Source organism: Carcharhinus amblyrhynchos, chromosome 7, assembly GCF_965287045.1.
Source record: "Carcharhinus amblyrhynchos chromosome 7, sCarAmb.v2.hapA, whole genome shotgun sequence".
Classification (NCBI taxonomy): Eukaryota; Metazoa; Chordata; class Chondrichthyes; order Carcharhiniformes; family Carcharhinidae; genus Carcharhinus; species Carcharhinus amblyrhynchos.
Window position 1 is genome coordinate 68,861,783 of NC_137330.1, and position 18,068 is coordinate 68,879,850.

General features: G+C 40.4%; 1 protein-coding gene across 1 annotated transcript in view; it reads left to right on the forward strand.

The window, feature by feature from the left end:
* man1a1 (mannosidase, alpha, class 1A, member 1) overlaps positions 1-18,068 on the forward strand; it is a 464,837-nt gene that overhangs the window by 427,899 nt on the left and 18,870 nt on the right. The window contains exons 8-10 of the mRNA XM_080192541.1: positions 10,939-11,054; positions 14,978-15,197; positions 17,218-17,390. Coding sequence (XP_080048667.1) covers positions 10,939-11,054; positions 14,978-15,197; positions 17,218-17,390 — 509 coding nt within the window. The remainder of the gene's footprint in view (positions 1-10,938; positions 11,055-14,977; positions 15,198-17,217; positions 17,391-18,068) is intronic.

An 18,068-nucleotide genomic window follows, 5' to 3' on the forward strand; every position in this document is an offset into this window, starting at 1 on the left:
AGATCAAGAAGCGACCTCATCTCTGAAGATATCCCAGTTCTTTGCTCATGGTAACACTCATTCTTAAAGGCATCCATCCAGTGATAACAGCTGCATGCTAACTTTCGCATTATGCCTTTAGGATAGTAAAATATTATAAAGGAGGTTTTTGGGGAGATAGCCATTCCTCATAAAGTAGTCAGCATGTTAAACCATGGATGTAAATGTCCTACTTTGGTAGAATGAATTTAAATGTAAGCGTTGAAAAAGAATCGGCCCATCAAACTTGCACTGACAACAATCCTAGTTTGGTCAAACGGGTAAATATTAAGGACTGTTTTAAAAGAGGAAAACAGGTTGGAGAGGCAGAAAAATGTAGGAAGGGTAGGCAACTGAAAGTGGCCACCAATAATGAAGCAATTATAATTGGGAATACACAAGAAACAAGAATTAGAGGAATCCAGATATCTCAGAAGATTTTGGGGTTTAAGGAAATTACATTGATAGAGAGGGACAAAGCTATAGGGGAATTTGAAAACAAGGATGAGAAGTTTAAAATCAAGATGTTGCTTGACTAAGAGCCATTAATGGTCAAGGGTGACCGAGATTCAGTGCAAGTGAAGACATAGGCTTTAGGCTTTTGGATCACCAAGTGTACAGGGAGTAGACTGTGGGAGCTGAGCCAGTTATGTGCCAGAATAGTCAAATCTAGAGATGACAAAGGTATGAATGAGAGGACCAGCAACAGCTGGGTTGTGATGGGGCAAAATTGAGTAACAGTACAGAGGTGGAACTAGGCAGTCTTGGTGGTGGTATGAATGTGAGGCCAGAAGCTCATCTTTGGGTCAAATATGACATCAGCATTGCAAACAGAATGGCATAATCCCAGAAAAAGAGACTTCAATGTCAATATTTAAAAAACAAAGTTTGGAGTGGGAATGAAATGTCAAACAAGATGGGTGCACTTTCAGTCCTGAAGGGAAGAATTTTCCTCTATATGGCTTATTAGTCAGTGTATTTTCAAACCTTTTTTTTACTTTCCTCATTGTCTAATCATTTTGTCACTGAATAGACATCTGTATGATGGTCATGTAGATTAATGTAAATAGTGCCATGAATACATGATGTAGTGTCCTCTGGTTGGTCGAAAAAGAGTGAACCATTGTCATTATGCAAAAAATAGTATTTCTGGTTTAATTTATATTGCATCTTAATACATTATCGGGATCTTAAGACTTTACAATAAGTTAATTACTTTTGGAGCACAGTTACTGTTACCTTTGGTAGACATCAAGGCAGTCAATTTGCACACATATTCACCGCTTACGGTACTCTGATGAATGATCAGTTGAATTGGGTTTATGTTTTGGTTGTGTTAACGATCAGAGAATGTTGCTCAGTGCAATACAGTTTGCTGACTAGTTCTCTGACATATTTTGTATACATCTGTTGGTACCTCATTCAAAAGATTGCACCTGCAACAATATGAAGACATGTACTCGACACACTGCAGTGATCACATAAGGAATGATAATACTTAGGAGTTATTAGCAGGCAATGATCTCATCAAGAGCTTCAGCTAATAGTCCTAAATCACTGTGGGTCCTGAGGTTATCTAAGCCCATTATTCAGATTAGTAAATGCCTGTTACTCTGTACACAGTTTTGCTCCACATGTTTTGAAATTTATTTCTACAATTGCTGAATTTTGAAAGGATTTGCAGCTAAACCACTCATGACTGTGTATCACCGTTCCCACAAAAGGAATGTTGAGTGAAAAATTGCTTTGAAATCCTGCCTTTCTGTAGGCATTGCAAAATGAAATGTCAGTATTGATTTTGGCATATCTCAGTCATTTCTAGTCTGTTTTGAGATTGAATAACATTTAAAATCAATAAAATGATTCCACAGCAGTGATGGAAGTGCAATAATGGAAGCAGGTGTCCCTTATCTGAAAACTTACACCATGTCCAACTCTTGCCCAGTATGATTTTAGTTTCATTTTGTATTTCCCTTCAATATTTGAACTTGTCACATGATGCCCTGTCACTTTGCCACCCCATCCGTTACTGTTGCAGTGCTTTTGTGGTTACTTGCTTTCCCTGGGGCAATGACCCAGCAACCTTCTCCACTATCTAAATCTAACAGATGCGGAGGTGGAGAAGGCCATTGTACAAGAAAATAAAGATACTATTGAGAAGGAAGAAGCTGACCAAGGCAGAAATCTCATCCTGAGCACACTTCTGAGTTTTTTTTAAATGCTAGTGAACGCAATGAAAATAGAGATACTTCTGTAGAATTTTAAGCAGAGAAATAGGTCCAACAGGTTCACATAGACAGATTAAGGGATCCCACAACAAAGGAACAAACCAAATTCTGCAGTTCTGCCACATCCAGTTGTGAATGGTGGTGGACAGCTAAACAATTATTAGGAGAAGAAGGAGGCTCCAGAAATATCCCCATGTTCAATCATGGGAGTGCCCAGTACATCAGAGCCAAAGACAAGTCTGAAGCATTTGTAACAATCTTCAGTCAGAAGTACCAAGTGAATGATCCATTGTGGCCTCCTCCTGAGGGCCCCAGCATTATAAGTATCAGTCTTCAGCCAGTTTGATTCACTCCTTGTGATATCAAGAAATGGCTGAAGATACTGGAAACTGCAAAGGCAATAGGCCCTGATAACAATTTGGCAAGAGTACTGAACACTTGTGCTCCATAGCCACGGTGTACCAGTGCAGCTACAAAAGTGGCATCTCCCTAACAGTGTGGAAAATTGCTAATGTGTCTTCTGTCCACAAAACATTGAACAGTTCCTATCCAGTCATCAGACTTCGCTCAATCATCAACAAAGTGATAGAAGGCATCATTGACTACATTATCAAGCAATCCTTACACAGCAATAATCTATTCACTCATGTTCAGTTTAGGATCTCCCAGGGTCACTTGACTCCTGACCTAATTTCAGACTTTGTTCAAACATGGACAAAAAAGTTGAACTCGAGAGATGTGAAAGTGACTGCTCTTGACATCAAAGCAGTGTTTGACTGAGACTAGGATCAAGGAGTCTTGACAAAATTGAAGTCATTGGAAAATAGGACAAAATTCTTATTTGGTTGGAGGCATACCTAGCATAAAAGAAGATGCCTACAGTTGTTGGAGGCCAATCATCCCATTCTCAAGACATCACTGCAGAAATTCTTTAGAGTGGTCTGTGAAGACTAACCATCTTCAGCTGATGTGTCAGTGACATTCCCTGCATCATAAAGTCTGATGTGAGGATGTCTGGCACCATTTACAGTTCCTGTGATACTGAAGTAATCAGACCTGAACAACAATGAGGGTTGGGCCTAAGTGGCACATAGATGTTATATAGTTACTGTACTTCAGGGTATGGTTACTGTAGAATTCTTTAGTGTGCAGTTCAGAGTGCTGTATTCTAAAAAGGAAACAATGGCACTGAAGAGGGTGCAGAGAAGATTTACAAAGATGACTCCAAAAATGTGTGGATATACATATCAAGAAAAGATTGACAGACTGGGTCTCCTTTCTCATGAAAAAAGATTGAGTGGTTCTTTAAAATTATGAAAGATTGTGATAAAGTGGAGGCAGAGAGAATGTTTTCTCTTGGGGAGAAACAGTATAAGTAGAGGCCATAAGTATAAGATAGTCATTCAGAAATTAATTAGGGAATTCAGAAGAAGCTATATGTCCAAAGAGTGATGAGAATGTGAACCCATTAGCACACGTAGCCATTGGAGCAAGTAGGATAGATCCCCTTAAGGGGAAACTTGACAAGCATACACGAAGGAGAAGGAAATATGGGGGGAAACTCAAGTGGAGCTTAAACATAGGTATGGAGTGGTTGGGCTGAGTGACCTGGTTATTTGTCATATCTTCACTATGATTCTTTGAATGCTATACAACATTTGCACACAAATGCCAGGCAATAACCATCTCCAACAAGAGAGAATCTTGCCATCGCTCCTTGACAATTAATGCCACAGCTGAATTCTCCCATTATAAACATCCTGAGCAAGTCAGAGACTGAGAATCTTGAAGCGATTAACTCACCACCCAAGTTCCCAAAACCTGACCATCTACAAGGCACAAGCCAGGAATGCAATGGAATATTCTCCATTTGTCTAGATGCGTGTAGCTCTAAAAATGCGTGACAACATTGCCACCTTCCTCTAGGACAAAACCACCTAGATCGGCACCCCATCCACGATCTTAAACGTTGTTGTGGTTCAGGTTAGAAACTCCAAAGTATTTTATGAAGCCTGTCTGAATCATAAGTTTTGCATCTTGAATTTGGCTCGGATAAGCATGAGATGTTTCACTTCAGGTATGATTCAAGTGACCCAAAAGGGAGCTTTTATCAAACAAAGTTTATTTAAGAAGATAGTTTAAATGTATAGTAAGAAGATTAGCAAGAACTTTTATCAATTACAAACAAGAAACAATCATGATACGTATAACCCTTAACAAAGATATATACAACCATAGAAATCATAGAAACCCTACAGTGCAGAAAGAGGCCATTTGGCCCATGGAATCTGCACTGACCACAATCCCACCCAGGCCTACCCCCATATCCCTATATATTTACCCACTAATCCCTCTAACCTACACATCTCGGGACACTAAGGGGCAATTTTAGCATGGCCAATTAACCTAACCTGCACATCTTTGTACTTTGGGAGGAACCCCATGCAGGCACAAGGAGAATGTGCAAACTCCATGTTCAGTGTTCCAGTTAAACCAATCCCATGGACAAAAGACCCCTTACACAGGTTTAACACAGCACAGATTAATAGTCACGTGGTACTGGAATCAAGATCATTGAATTCTGTTACATTCTGCAGTCAAATGACTCAGAATAGTTTGAAGACAAGACACTTCCCAAAACGCCAGACAGACTCTGGTCCAGCCCCAACAACAGATTTTTTCCTTCAGGAAGGCAAAACCTTGCTTTAAGATCACCAGCAGAATTTCCAAATAAAACAGGGAGAGAGGGAAAACACTTATTTTTTAGCTTGCTGTACCTTCTAAAACTGAAACTCAAACCTGCAGCTCCAAACTGAAAATGAAAAATAACCTGTCCAAAAACACATGACTGACCTTCTAACAATGCAGGATCTTAAAACTTATCCCAGAGTAAAAACAAACAACCCCATTTAAACTACTAAAGTAGCAATAAAAGGACTCATTGCAGTTAGTCTGGCAACAATAACATCACTGAAACTGAGAGCTGTGGAAATCATGTTTTTTTTTAAAATCTCTTAAAGGTACACACATCACAACATTCATTCACTCCACCATTGGCAGTCAATAGTAACACCATATACAATGTGCAAAATTCATTGCAGAAACTTGCCAAGGCTCCTTCAGCAGTAGTTTCCAAACCCATGACCTCAGCCACCTATCAGGAAAGGATAGAAGATGTGCGGAAAGACCTACCGTCTGCAAGATCCCTCCCACGCCATAGTGTTCCTTTACTGTACTGGAATCAAAATCCTGGAACTTCCTTCTCAGCAGCATTGTACCACCAAGCAGACGGCCCAGTTCAAGATAGCTGGTCATCACCAGCTTCTCAAGGGTAACTAGTTGCGAGCAAAAGATGCTGGCCTCGCCAATGACACCCAAATCCCATGAGTGAATAAAACAAACATGAGCTTCCTCTCATTTAACTTCATTTTATCTTGCCAATAAATTATTTTATACATTTCTTCCTCCCTGTTTATCTAGCTGCCCGTTACATAGCATGCCAATTGCTTTAATTATTGCTTGTGGTAACAAGCTGCACTTTCTCACCACTCCAAATGAAGCATTTGTTTAATTTTTAGTTGGATTTATTAGTCACTCTTCTGCTCTCTCTCTTTGCATTCCCCTGCAAGTAGAAACATTTTCTATGCATTTTAATATGAAAGAAAAGTCAGGAAGGTAATTGGAATGAAAAAAAAGCATGTTAGTGAAACCGCACCCTAAAGACTAGCATGAGGAAGGAGGCAAATTAGCATTTATAGATCCATTTGCACTGCAACCGTATGCTTTATGCAAAGCAAGTTTGCTTCATTCTGATATCAACGTTTTGGAGAGTATGTCCAGAGTTTGAATTGACTCTGAAGCAAATGAGACTCCCCAGTCAGCCCACTGGGCACAACAATTGCAACCAGCAGCTCTGAAGGTTGTGTGGTCTGCCTTGTGAAATTCGGTGGTGTGAGCCTCTCTGTCCAAGCAGCAATCAAGTCCAAGCACGTTTTATTTGCAATATTGCTTAGAACGTATATCTTTGAATGCTATCTTGTGTGGGCAGGTTGCAACAAGTACATGTTTCAGAACTTTGTGATTTTTAATTTAACTTGATCTGTGATTACATGGGAAAGAAACTGATTAACATTACAGTGCTATATTGTTATCAAATTTCATAACCATTTTAAAGCATACAATATTTCGCTTATGGATTTCATACACTAAATCAGTATGTTTTTCCCTTCTCTTTACCCCTTACCCCCAAAATAGTTAGGATTAATATTTACTGCTTTAGAAGCATTTGCCTTGCAAAAACATCAGAATGCATTTGAAATCTCCTCTTCCTGGAATATCAGTTTTTATCTCTCATTGTTGAAGAACTCTAATTTAGTAAAGAAATTCTGGCACGTTGCCAGTTTTTGTGTGAATTCATTTAAACTGACTAATCTGACAGCAGAGTGACAGTGAATTGCTGCAGAAATGTGCCTGTAGAATTTTGCCTGCTGCAATAATGCATATAATAACACAGGATATTATTGATGAGTGTCCTTGAAGATTAATGTGCAGTTACTTGTTTCAATTGCAAATGTCAAAGGTTTCCATGGTAATCTTGAAAACCTCAGGATATAGCTTCCTTTATGCCTTTATTTGCTAGACTATGTTTTCTTTTAGAATGTACGTCTCAAGATTGCCACCTATACTTGGAAGCTGGAAACATGTTGAGTAGTTTAAATGTCTCATTCAATGATTTTGCAATCAATGCACCCTCTCATTTTTCTTTATTGTGTGCAACCTGTTGCACTGCGCAGCCCCTGTAAGATTGCTATGTGACTACACTCGTGCACGTCAAAGGGAATGTTGTGTGGGGTTGTGCAAGGCCTCTCCGTTCCGCTCTGCAATGCATATTGGTGCAGTATAGGGGGTTCTGAATTCCTCTGGCTTCATAAACTTGTATTTGTAATATAGTTGTTATTCTTTCTGAGATCACAAACTTTTCCTCAAAGGCTAGCTGTAGGTCATGCATTACAGTGACCCTTAATGACTGGATCTTAAATTGTCCTTCTGTCCTTGTGGGAATACAGGGAAGTGCTGCAGCTCCTTCTTATGAATTACAGATTTTGTTTGTTAAAACTGTGTATTGAACATTAAGCAAATGCTTAAGCAATTGCATCTTTGGAGGGACAGCCTGTTGTCTCATCTGTCTACTGTGAAATGTGAGGGATTATCAGTTCTCGGTTGAACGATGGTGGAAAGGTGTGTAGTAAAATGTAATTAGCCCTTTTAGATCCTTCTGCCTATTGGCCAAACTGGAGATCACCATTGGCATCCAAGGGAGCCATTTGTCCCTATTTGTCCCTTCTCTGTATCGTAGTGGTGAAGATGAAGGCTAAAACCAGGAGCCAGGCATATTATGCATCTGCAAAGATGTAAGTGAAGTTTGTGCATAATGGTTCATTACTGCCAATTTTCTTTCCACATTTTCCATCATGATAACTAAAGTGCACTGCAATTAGGGATAATTGCAACCAGTAATGAAGTAGCTGTACAGTTAGTAGCTGTGCATCTCCTGATCTTCAAGATTTTGCATTTATATCTTGAGTATTTTGCAATATGTCTGATCTAAGTTCAAGAATTCCTTGCCTTTAATTTTGAATTATCTTGTGAAAAGCAGCATGTTTTCGTCATGGAAATTCTATTTACTTTAACTTTTGGCTTTGCATGGAGTTCAGAGGTGGGACGGGGGAGGGGGGGTGGAATGTGATATGGTGGCCTTTGCCTTTATCCTAGTGGAACTAAGCCATGATGCAGGAAGCCATTCAAATGGAGGGAGTGAAAAGGAACCCGGTCGTGGTGTGGTAAGTAAAGTTAGGGAGGTAACTACAATCTTCTGCAATTGCGTTTAGCAGCTCTGAAGGTTGTGTGGTCTGCCTTGTGCCAGGATGTTAAGGACATGGTTGTAGAAGGACCTGAAATGGAAGGGGTAGATCATGCCATGGTCCATGTCAAAACCAGTGACAAAGTTGGAATTAGAAATGAGAATCCTGAGAGTTTGGGGAGCTACGGTCAAAATTCAAATGTAGCTCCTGACAGGTAATAATGTGTAGATTGTTACCTGATCTACATGCAAATTGACATTGGGACAAACAGATCAGAAGTGCAAAGATGAAGCTGCATGAGTGACCTGGGAGAAAAGGCTTCAATTCAGGGGGCATGGTACCATTTCTGGGGAAAGAGCTGTTCCTTTGGGACCGGGCTCCAATTAAATCAGACTGAGAATGGTGTCCTTGTGAATAAAGTAATTAGTGCAGTAGACAGGACTTCAAACTCATGAAGAGGATGTGGAAGGATTCATGGAAGGGTAAATTCCAAAGCAGAAAGAAAAATATTAGTAGATTATAGAGCAGAGTGGCATTTTGGGTAAAAATAAGAGGAGTGGCTCAGAAAGATACATACAGCTCAACAACAGCAATAGGGCATTGGTGATTAAGATGCATCAGGAGAACAAATCAAAAAAAGTTAAAGATAAAGCTTTTGAATATGTGAATAAGTAGCACAGATAAAAATAGATGGCTTTGATCGAATAGTCATGATGAAGACATGGTTGCAGAGACAACAGCGTTAGAAATTAAATATTCCAGGATATTTTACCTTTAGAAGAGAAGGGCAAAATGGAAAATGCAATGAGCAAACCTGGTTTGGGTTGGGGGGAGGGGGGGGTTTGCCGTGGTGACAAAGGATATTAATTCTGAAAATGAAGAGATAGAATCAGTTTTGAGTGGAGCTAAGAACTAATTACAGGGCAGAAAACACTGGTGACAATAATTTATAGGCTCTTTAACAGTGGTTGTCATGTTGAACAGAATACGGACCAAAACAGGAGTAAGTAACAAGGGTAATACAGTAACCTCTTAGGCTGGACAAATCAAAATTGTGGAGGTTGAGTTCATGAAACATGTTGAAGATAGTTTTATGGATCATTATATTGAAGAACCAACTTGGGAAGAGGCTATTTGAAATTTTATATTGTGGAATGAGACTGAGTTGATTAATGATAAAGGTATTCAAAACCATGAGGGGGTCTGGGAAGAGTAGCTGGTGGAAAATTGTTCCTTTCGGTGGAAAAGTCAAGAACCAGACGACATTAATTTTAAGTCGATGGGCTGAAGAACCAGAGGTGACGTGGTTAGGATCTGAAATGTATAAGTGTGTGATGGAGACCAATTCAGTTGTGGCATTTAAAAAGGAATGGGATAATTTATAGGGGAATGTTTTTCAAGGCTACAGCGTAAAAGCAGGGCTGTGAAAGGAGCTGTTACAGAGAACCTGCAAGCACGCAGCAAGCTGAATGGCCTCCACTTGCATTGTAGCCATTCTGTGATTTTACAATTAAGTTAAGACTCGATCTGTCAAGACGACAGCAAATATATTCCAGAAATAACTGAGAACTAAGAGTCTGAAAATAATACAGGGTAACTTAATCAGATTAAGGGCCCAGAAATGCCCTGAACCTAATAACCAGAGGTAGGTATGGAGATAATAGATGCTTGGTCTTGATTTTCCAGAATTACCTAGACTTCAGAATATTTTAGAGTAGAATAATGGATTGGAAATTGTTCACAGAGCTGCTATTCAAGAAAAGAAGAAAGAAAATAGGTAACTCTAGATCAGCTAGCCTACTATCAGTTATAAAGTATTATTTAGGATGTAATAACTGGGCACTTGGAAAATCACCATATGATTGGGCAGTCAACAAGGATTTATGAAAGGAAAATGGTGTTTGGCAAATGTGGTATCATGTCTACATATACTCTAAGAGTACTGCCACTTTTGCAGTGATGCAAAACATTTTTTGTTGAGCATTGATATGAAAGTGGCTGTACAGCTCTTGGCTTGATGCTGTGTGGAGTATAAGGTCAATGCAGTATGATTTCCTGTCATAAAAATCAGAGATTAAGCAGTCTCCGAGTTGCTTCCAAAAAATTATTGTGGAGCCTTTTATAATATTTGGCAGAAGCAGGGCCTGCTGGCTGCACTTGGAAACATTAAAATTACTGATGTGTTGCACAGACCTTTCCTGGCAGACTGGGTGAGATTGAAGCTTACAAGGACCTCGGATGTTTTGCAACTGCACTTCCTCCTCGACATAGCTACAGCCTTTAACTGGAAAATGCACAAAAGTAATGCTTTAAAACATGCATACACAGGAACGTTACATGAAAGAATTGCAACTGTTCTGTATTATCAGTTTTTTTTAGGAATTATCACACATGTTTAGCTGTGAGAGGAGAGTAACAGCTGCATCTGCAGTTTGGGTGCCAGTTTTAATATGGTGGGTTTTTGTTTTTCAAGACTGTCATTGTTCATAATGTGGAACAGATTAATTGTTCCATCCTAATTGATAATATTGATAGGCTAGCTTCTTTAAACCTACCCAAATTGTATTATTAAGTGCTGAGGAAAATGGGTTTTACTGTTTGTGGGAGTGCTTAATTAAATACAAGAGAATCATACTTTATGTAAACCAAAGTCAAAGGTTTAAGATCTGTGCTTGTATTTGTGTCATATATTCTGGTGTAGTCTATAACCGTTAAAAAAAATGAACTGTCAGTAATGTGCTATATGCGAGTGAATGATTTTATAACCTCATTGTTTGCTTCGTGTTGCAATATCTTTTGGAACTTGCTGGTTTATGTACCCGGTCTTTCAGATCACGTATCTGTTGGAGGGCTTGGAGACAGCTTTTATGAATATTTGCTCAAGGCCTGGCTGATGTCAGACAAGACTGATGAAGAAGCCCGGAAAATGTATTATGATGCAGTTCAGGTAAACAGGGCATTTTAATCTTTTATCTAGTCTCTTGGTAATACCAGTGTACATATTGTTTCATGAACAAATCTTATGCAGAAAGGTTTTAGTACTTACATTTACAAATTAATTAGATGACGGTTTTGTAAGTTTGATACTGAACTAAGAAAAATCAGGTGTATATATATTTTTGTTTGCTTATTACAATAATCTGCCTCAATGTTATTTCAGCATAACATCAAATAATATTGTGCAGAACACTCTAATCACAAAATATGGACACTCAACAGAATATAAAAAGTTAGCCATAAAATGAATTTAAAAAGTCAAACAATGAAGATTTTATGTATATTGAAACATGATGAATTGCTAATTCTAGCTTATTATCTATACTTATTGTTTGAAAATTTTCTATGATCAGTTTTTTCGAATGAAATTATTTCTTCATCTTTGAGCTTTTAGTTTATAAATGTTTGTATTCACATACATCTCATGGTCTGGATCTAGAGGATATTATATGGATACACAGTGTAATGACACAGGCGGCACAGTAGCACTGTGGTTAGAACTGCTGCTTCATAGCACCAAGGACCTGGGTTTGATTCCCGGTTTGAATCACTGTATGTGTGGAGTTTGCACATTCTCCTTGTGTCTGCGTGAGTTTCCTCCGGGTGCTCTGGTTTCCTTCCACAGAACATAAGAACATAAGAAATAGGAGCAGGAGTAGGCCATCTAGCCCCTCGAGCCTGCCCCGCCATTCAATAAGATCATGGCTGATCTGTCGTGGCTCAGTTCCACATTCCCGCCCTCTCCCCATAACCCTTAATCCCCTCGCTTATCAAAAACCTATCAACCCGCGTCTTAAAAATATTGAGCGAGGCAGCCTCCACCACTTCAACGGGCAGAGAATTCCAGAGATTCACCACCCTTTGAGTGAAGAAGTTCCTCCTCAACTCCATTCTAAACTGCCCCCCCCTTTATCTTGAGGCTGTGCCCCCTAGTCCTACTGTCCTTTCTGAGCAGGAAGAGTCTCTCCACCTCTATCCTATCCATCCCATTCATCATCTTATATGTCTCAATGAGATCTCCCCTCATTCTTCTAAACTCTAACGAGTACAAGCCTAGTTTATTCAGCCTCTCCTCATAGCTCAACCCCCTCAACTCCGGAATCAGCCTAGTAAACCTCCTCTGCACTCCCTCCAAGGCCAAAATATCCTTGCGTAAGTGCGGCGCCCAAAACTGCACACAGTACTCCAGCTGCGGCCTCACCAATGCCCTATACAGCTGCAGCAAGACCTCCCTACTTTTATATTCAATCCCCCTCGCTATGAAGGCCGGCATCCCATTAGCGTTCCTGACCACCTGCTGCACCTGCAGGCTGGGTTTTTGCGACTCATGCACAAGGACCCCGAGGTCCCTCTGCACCGTCGCCTTGCTGCAGTTTTTCGCCACGTAAGTAATAGTCCTTCCTACCATTATTCCTACCAAAGTGGACCACCTCGCACTTGCCAACATTAAATTCCATTTGCCAGTTCCTGGCCCATTCGCCCAGCCTATCTAGATATAAGAACATAAGAAATAGGAGCAGGAGTAGGCCATCTAGCCCTTCGAGCCTGCCCCGCCATTCAGTAAGATCATGGCTGATCTGTCGTGGCTCAGCCATGATCTTATTGAATGGCGGGTCCTTCTGCAGACTCTCCACACCCTCCACGCAATTTGCCGTTCCACCAGTCTTGGTGTCATCAGCAAATTTCGACACCATACACTCGGTTCCCTCCTCCAGATCATCTATATAAATGGTGAATAGCTGAGGCCCCAGCACCGACCCCTGGGGCACTCCACTAGTCACCAACCGCCAATCCGAATAGCACCCATTAACCCCCACTCTCTGCCTCCTATTTGACAACCAATCCTCTATCCACGCTAACACCCTACCCCCCAACTCTGTGCCCCCTTACCTTCTGCAATAACCTCTTGTGAGGCACCTTGTCAAACGCCTTCTGAAAATCAAGAAACACCATATCCACCAGCTCTCCTCTATCCACCGCCCTAGACACATCCTCATAGAACGCCAATAAATTTGTCAGACATGACTTCCCCTTAACGAAACCGTGCTGCGTCTGCTCTATCAAGCAATTCCCCTCAAGATGCCTCGCTATTTCCTCCTTGATGACGGATTCTAACATTTTACCTACAACAGACGTTAAACTAACCGGCCTATAATTCCCTGCCTTTTGCCTGCCACCCTTCTTAAACAACGGCGTAACATTAGCCGTTTTCCAATCTTCCGGCACTTCCCCGGAATCCAGCGACGTTTGGAAAATAACCACCAAGGCATCCACTGTCACCTCCGCCATTTCTTTCAGAACCCTCAGATGCATTCCATCCGGTCCTGGGGACTTGTCCACAGTCCAAAGATGTGCAGATTAGGTTGATTGGCCGTACGAAAATTGCCCCTTAGTGTCCTGAGATGCGTAGGTTAGAGGGATTAGTGGGTAAATATGTAGGGATATGGGGGTAGGGCCTGCATGGGGTTGTGCTCGGTACAGACTTGATGGGCCAAATGGCCACTTTCTGCACTGTAGAGTTTCTATGATTCTATGAGCAGAACCACAGCATGATAATTTAATGAAATACATCATCATGGTAGAACCTATAGGATTGTCACATTGCATCTCTACAAACTTGCATGTCATTCTGAGATCAAGTTTTTCATTCTGGAACCTGAAGCATTGTTCTGATGAATGTTAAAGTATTAAGACCTGACACGTGACCCCCTAACTGAGATTAAGGGATGGGGAGGAACCTGCAAGAATGGCCACCATTGCTGCTGCAGACCCCAGAATCTCGGACTCTCAGTTTGGGTAGCCCTGTATTAAATCCATGTTGTCAATGGCGTGTCAGCTTCTGTGTTTTTTCACATTGGAAGTCCAGTTTATTTAATTGTATTTTTAAGTAATCATAGTTTCAAACCCCATGTCATAGATTTAAATGGACAATCCAAGCTGACACTGAAGGAGTGCCAAACTGTGGAAGGTACCTTTTGTTGGCTGTGATAAACTGGGGCAACTGTTTCCTCAGTTGAGCATCAAAAAAATCACATTCAAAGAGTAGTCGTTTTCTGATGACCTGGTCAATGTTTACCCTCCAATCAACAATATTAAAACAGATTATCTGACCATTAATTTCTTGCTGTTTGTGAGATCTTTCCTGCATTACAACAGTCACTTCTTTTCAAAAATATTCATTGGCTGTAAGGCACTTGGATGTATTCTGGGGATGTGTGAAGTGCTATGTAAATGCAAAACAAAACAGCATATCTACTTTTTGCTGACCCAAAGACATACAGCAATGGTGTTCATGGATTTAGGAATTCGGGCAAATTTGGAGATCTTGATTTATTTTGTACTGAGTCTGAATCAGCTGCTGGATGGGATTTTATGACTTCTAATGTTTTCTTTTCAAAAAACATATACTTAGGCTCATTAGAGTTTGATTTATTCTATTTAAAAAAATTGAACCTTGAAGAGTTGACAGCACATAAATGGCTGCAAATCGCTCTGTTACGAAAATGTAATTGCAATAGTATCAAACTGCCCTGGAAACCACACTGGAAGTACAGGGGGCTGGTGAATGATTCTTATCTAAATCTAGCTCCCATTTAGAAGGTTTCGCTGAATGATTTTGGGGTAGCATTGATTGTTTGTATTTGATAACCTCAGCATCACTGCATCTGGTGTTTCAATAACAGAAAAATGAGCAGTAAATTGAAATGAGCACACTATTGATAACACTGATAGAACTGTCCAATAGCGGTAAACCCTGCAATGTAAGAACCACACAAATACTACAAGCTTGCTTATGACCAGAGTGATTGTTTACAATGCAGCAAAATATTTGACTAAGCAAACATTTTAAGCAACATTTCATGATTCACTTAGGCAATTGAGACTCATTTGATTAGAAAATCCAATGGAGGCCTTAAATATATTGCTGAATGGAAAGGTGGATTACTTGAGCACAAAATGGGACACCTGACCTGTTTTGCTGGAGGAATGTTCGCATTAGGGGCAGATGGTGCGCCTGAAGAAAGAAGTGGACATCATATGGAATTGGCTGCTGAGATCGCACGTACTTGCCATGAGTCTTATGACCGTTCAGGTATGGCTTATTTGCTAACGACTTTGTTCTCAACAGTTTTCTCCTGTCCCTGTGATGTTGACTTTTTGCTGAGCATTGTTTCACAGATGTGAAGTTGTCCATCAGCAACTTTTCTAATTGTCTCTTATTCACATATGATCCTTTGCATTGAATATCAGCAGCTAATTTAAGTGCAGGAAGCATCACCGTTGAATCTAATCCCACTGTCACCTATTACCTACACAGGCACACTTCTAATGCTGATCATCAAAATATGTAAAATATGCAACATGGAAACAACCCGGTCAGCCTCGTCCATTTGGCTTTTTGTTTATGTTGCATACTAATGAAGAGTTGAAGTCCTGTTATTTTCTGTCCTTCCCACTGTAGGGCATTTAAACTGGTAGTCGCAAACCTGCATGCTGTTCCACTCTTATATTTTTGCTTATCTCCTCCGTAATTGTTTAGTCGTAGGTATGCTCCAGCAAATGGTAGCGGCACAATGGTTAGCACTGCTGCCTCTGCTGCAGGGATCTGGGCTCAATTCCCGCTTGAGGCACTATCTGTGTGGAGTTTGCACATTCTCCCCATGTCTACATGGTTTTCCTCCGGGTGCTCCGGTTTCCTCCCACAGTCCAAAGATGTGTGGGTTAGGTTGACTGGCCATGTTAAATTGCCCTATATATCCTGAGATGAGTAGGTTAGCGGGATTAGCAGGGTAAATATGTGGGGTTTCGGGGATAGGGTCCGGGTGGGATTGTTGTCAGTGCAGACTCGATGGATCACATGGCCTCCTTCAGCTCTGTGGGGTTTCTGTGATGCTGTGTTGAGTATAGTAGGTTATGCCATTTTGCTGTGCTCTAGATAAAAACCTCAAACAAGTAAAAATATCAAAGTGAGTGCATAACAAGAACTTAGATTCACAGAATCATAGCATTAGGAGGTAATTTGATCCTGGATTCAGAGGAGCGATTGCCTCCAGAAAATGCCATCAAAATAATATGAACAGGAAATTAATGTCAAGGAAATTATACGGTTCCATGAACTTGTCTGAGTTGGAGGTGTAAATAAGAGTGTGGAACCCTTCTCAATGCAATATGGAATGCAATAAAACAATCTGCTATACAGTTAAAGCTAATTACCATTAATCAGTGGGTTTAATTTATTACTGATGTTTTGCCGTGAATGCAGAGAGACAGGTTATCACTATCTCTCCACGACTACTGCCAATCCCTTGACATCTCTTTGTGTCAGCCTGCTAGTCTAACATTCAGCCCTGGATGAGCTGCAATTTTTTCCAGTCAGACTTTAAGAAGACAGAAGCCATTATCTTTGGCACCCCACCACTTACTCCTCCTATCTTATCAGCAATTTGAAAAATGTATATGGAAATAAAGACCACAATAATTCTCAAACCTTCAACTGATTATTTCAGCATTCTGTTTTATTCACTCTTCCCCACTTTTTTTTTGAACAAATTTCAGTACTTAAAGGTCCTAATGTCTTTGTAATTTAATAAGTTTTTTATAATGTATTAGTGTCACAAGTCGGCTTACATTATGCAGTGACATTACTGCGAAAATCCTCTAGTCGCCACATTTTGGCGCCTGTTTGGGTACATTGAGAATTTAGCATGGCCAATGCACCCAACCACCACGTCTTTTGGACTGTGGGAAGAAACCAGAACACCCAGAGGAAACCCATGCAGACGTGGGGAAAATGCCCAGACTCTGCACAGACAGTGACTCAAGCCATGAATCAAACCCAGTTTCTTGATGCTGTGAGGCGGCAGTCCTAGCTACCATGCTACCCCAAAAATTCTCTGCTCCGAGTCAGCCAGCAGCCATTCACAGAAATGTGTATTTTCCTATATTTATGCTCGAGCTATTTTTGATGTGATGTCTGAATCGATGGAGGACAATTTTGAGAAAGTTAGTCAATTTCAAACTCTAATTTTTGGAGCAAATTTATTTTGTGACTCAACTGAAATATACATATTTGATGTATGGTTGAATTCACTTTACCTGTGCTTAATTTCCAGCCACAAAATTAGGTCCCGAGGCCTTTAGATTTGATGGAGGTGTTGAAGCTATTGCAACAAGACAGAATGAAAAATATTACATTCTGCGACCTGAAGTTATTGAGACACACATGTACATGTGGAGGCTAACCCATGACCCGAAGTACAGACAGTGGGGTTGGGAAGCTGTACAGGTATGTGTATCTCTCCCTATCCTTAGCAGGATAGCATACCTTTAACAGAAATATATGTCTCTTTCCTCGTTGTAAATGTTATATGTTCACCATCCTGATTTGTACCTAATGCTATGACATGTGTTTATTTTTCATGCTTTATTTGACCTTCTAATCTGGCCATTGTACCATAGGGGGTGAAAATGACATGGGCTAAACTGGATCACTCCAAAAAAAAAGGTGCATGGATTGCAGTGTGATTAGACCACAATCCATTGCAGGCATTTGATCACCTTTATGTTGCCTGCTTATTTGAATAATCTTTGCATACAGCCAGTGTTAACTATACTGCCCATTGCCTGGATGATTCAGCTCGAGTGGCTAGCCTGTGCTGCTTAAAGCTATCCCACACCTCTTAAAGTTGGGATTATTGTATCTGAAATAAGTGCTGAGAGGATCTGACCTGGAAAGAATCAGCACTGGTACATCAGGGACAAGAAAGTGCTCCAATGTTTTTAAATGCTGGAGGACTTGGTGAAGGAATTTAAGTTTATTTATTGGTGTCACAAGTAGGCTTATATTAACACTGCATTAAAGTTACTACGCAAATCCCCTAGTTACCATACTCCAGCATGTGTTCGAGTACGCTGAGGGAGAATTTAGCATGGCCAGTACACCTAACCTGCATGTCTTTCGGAC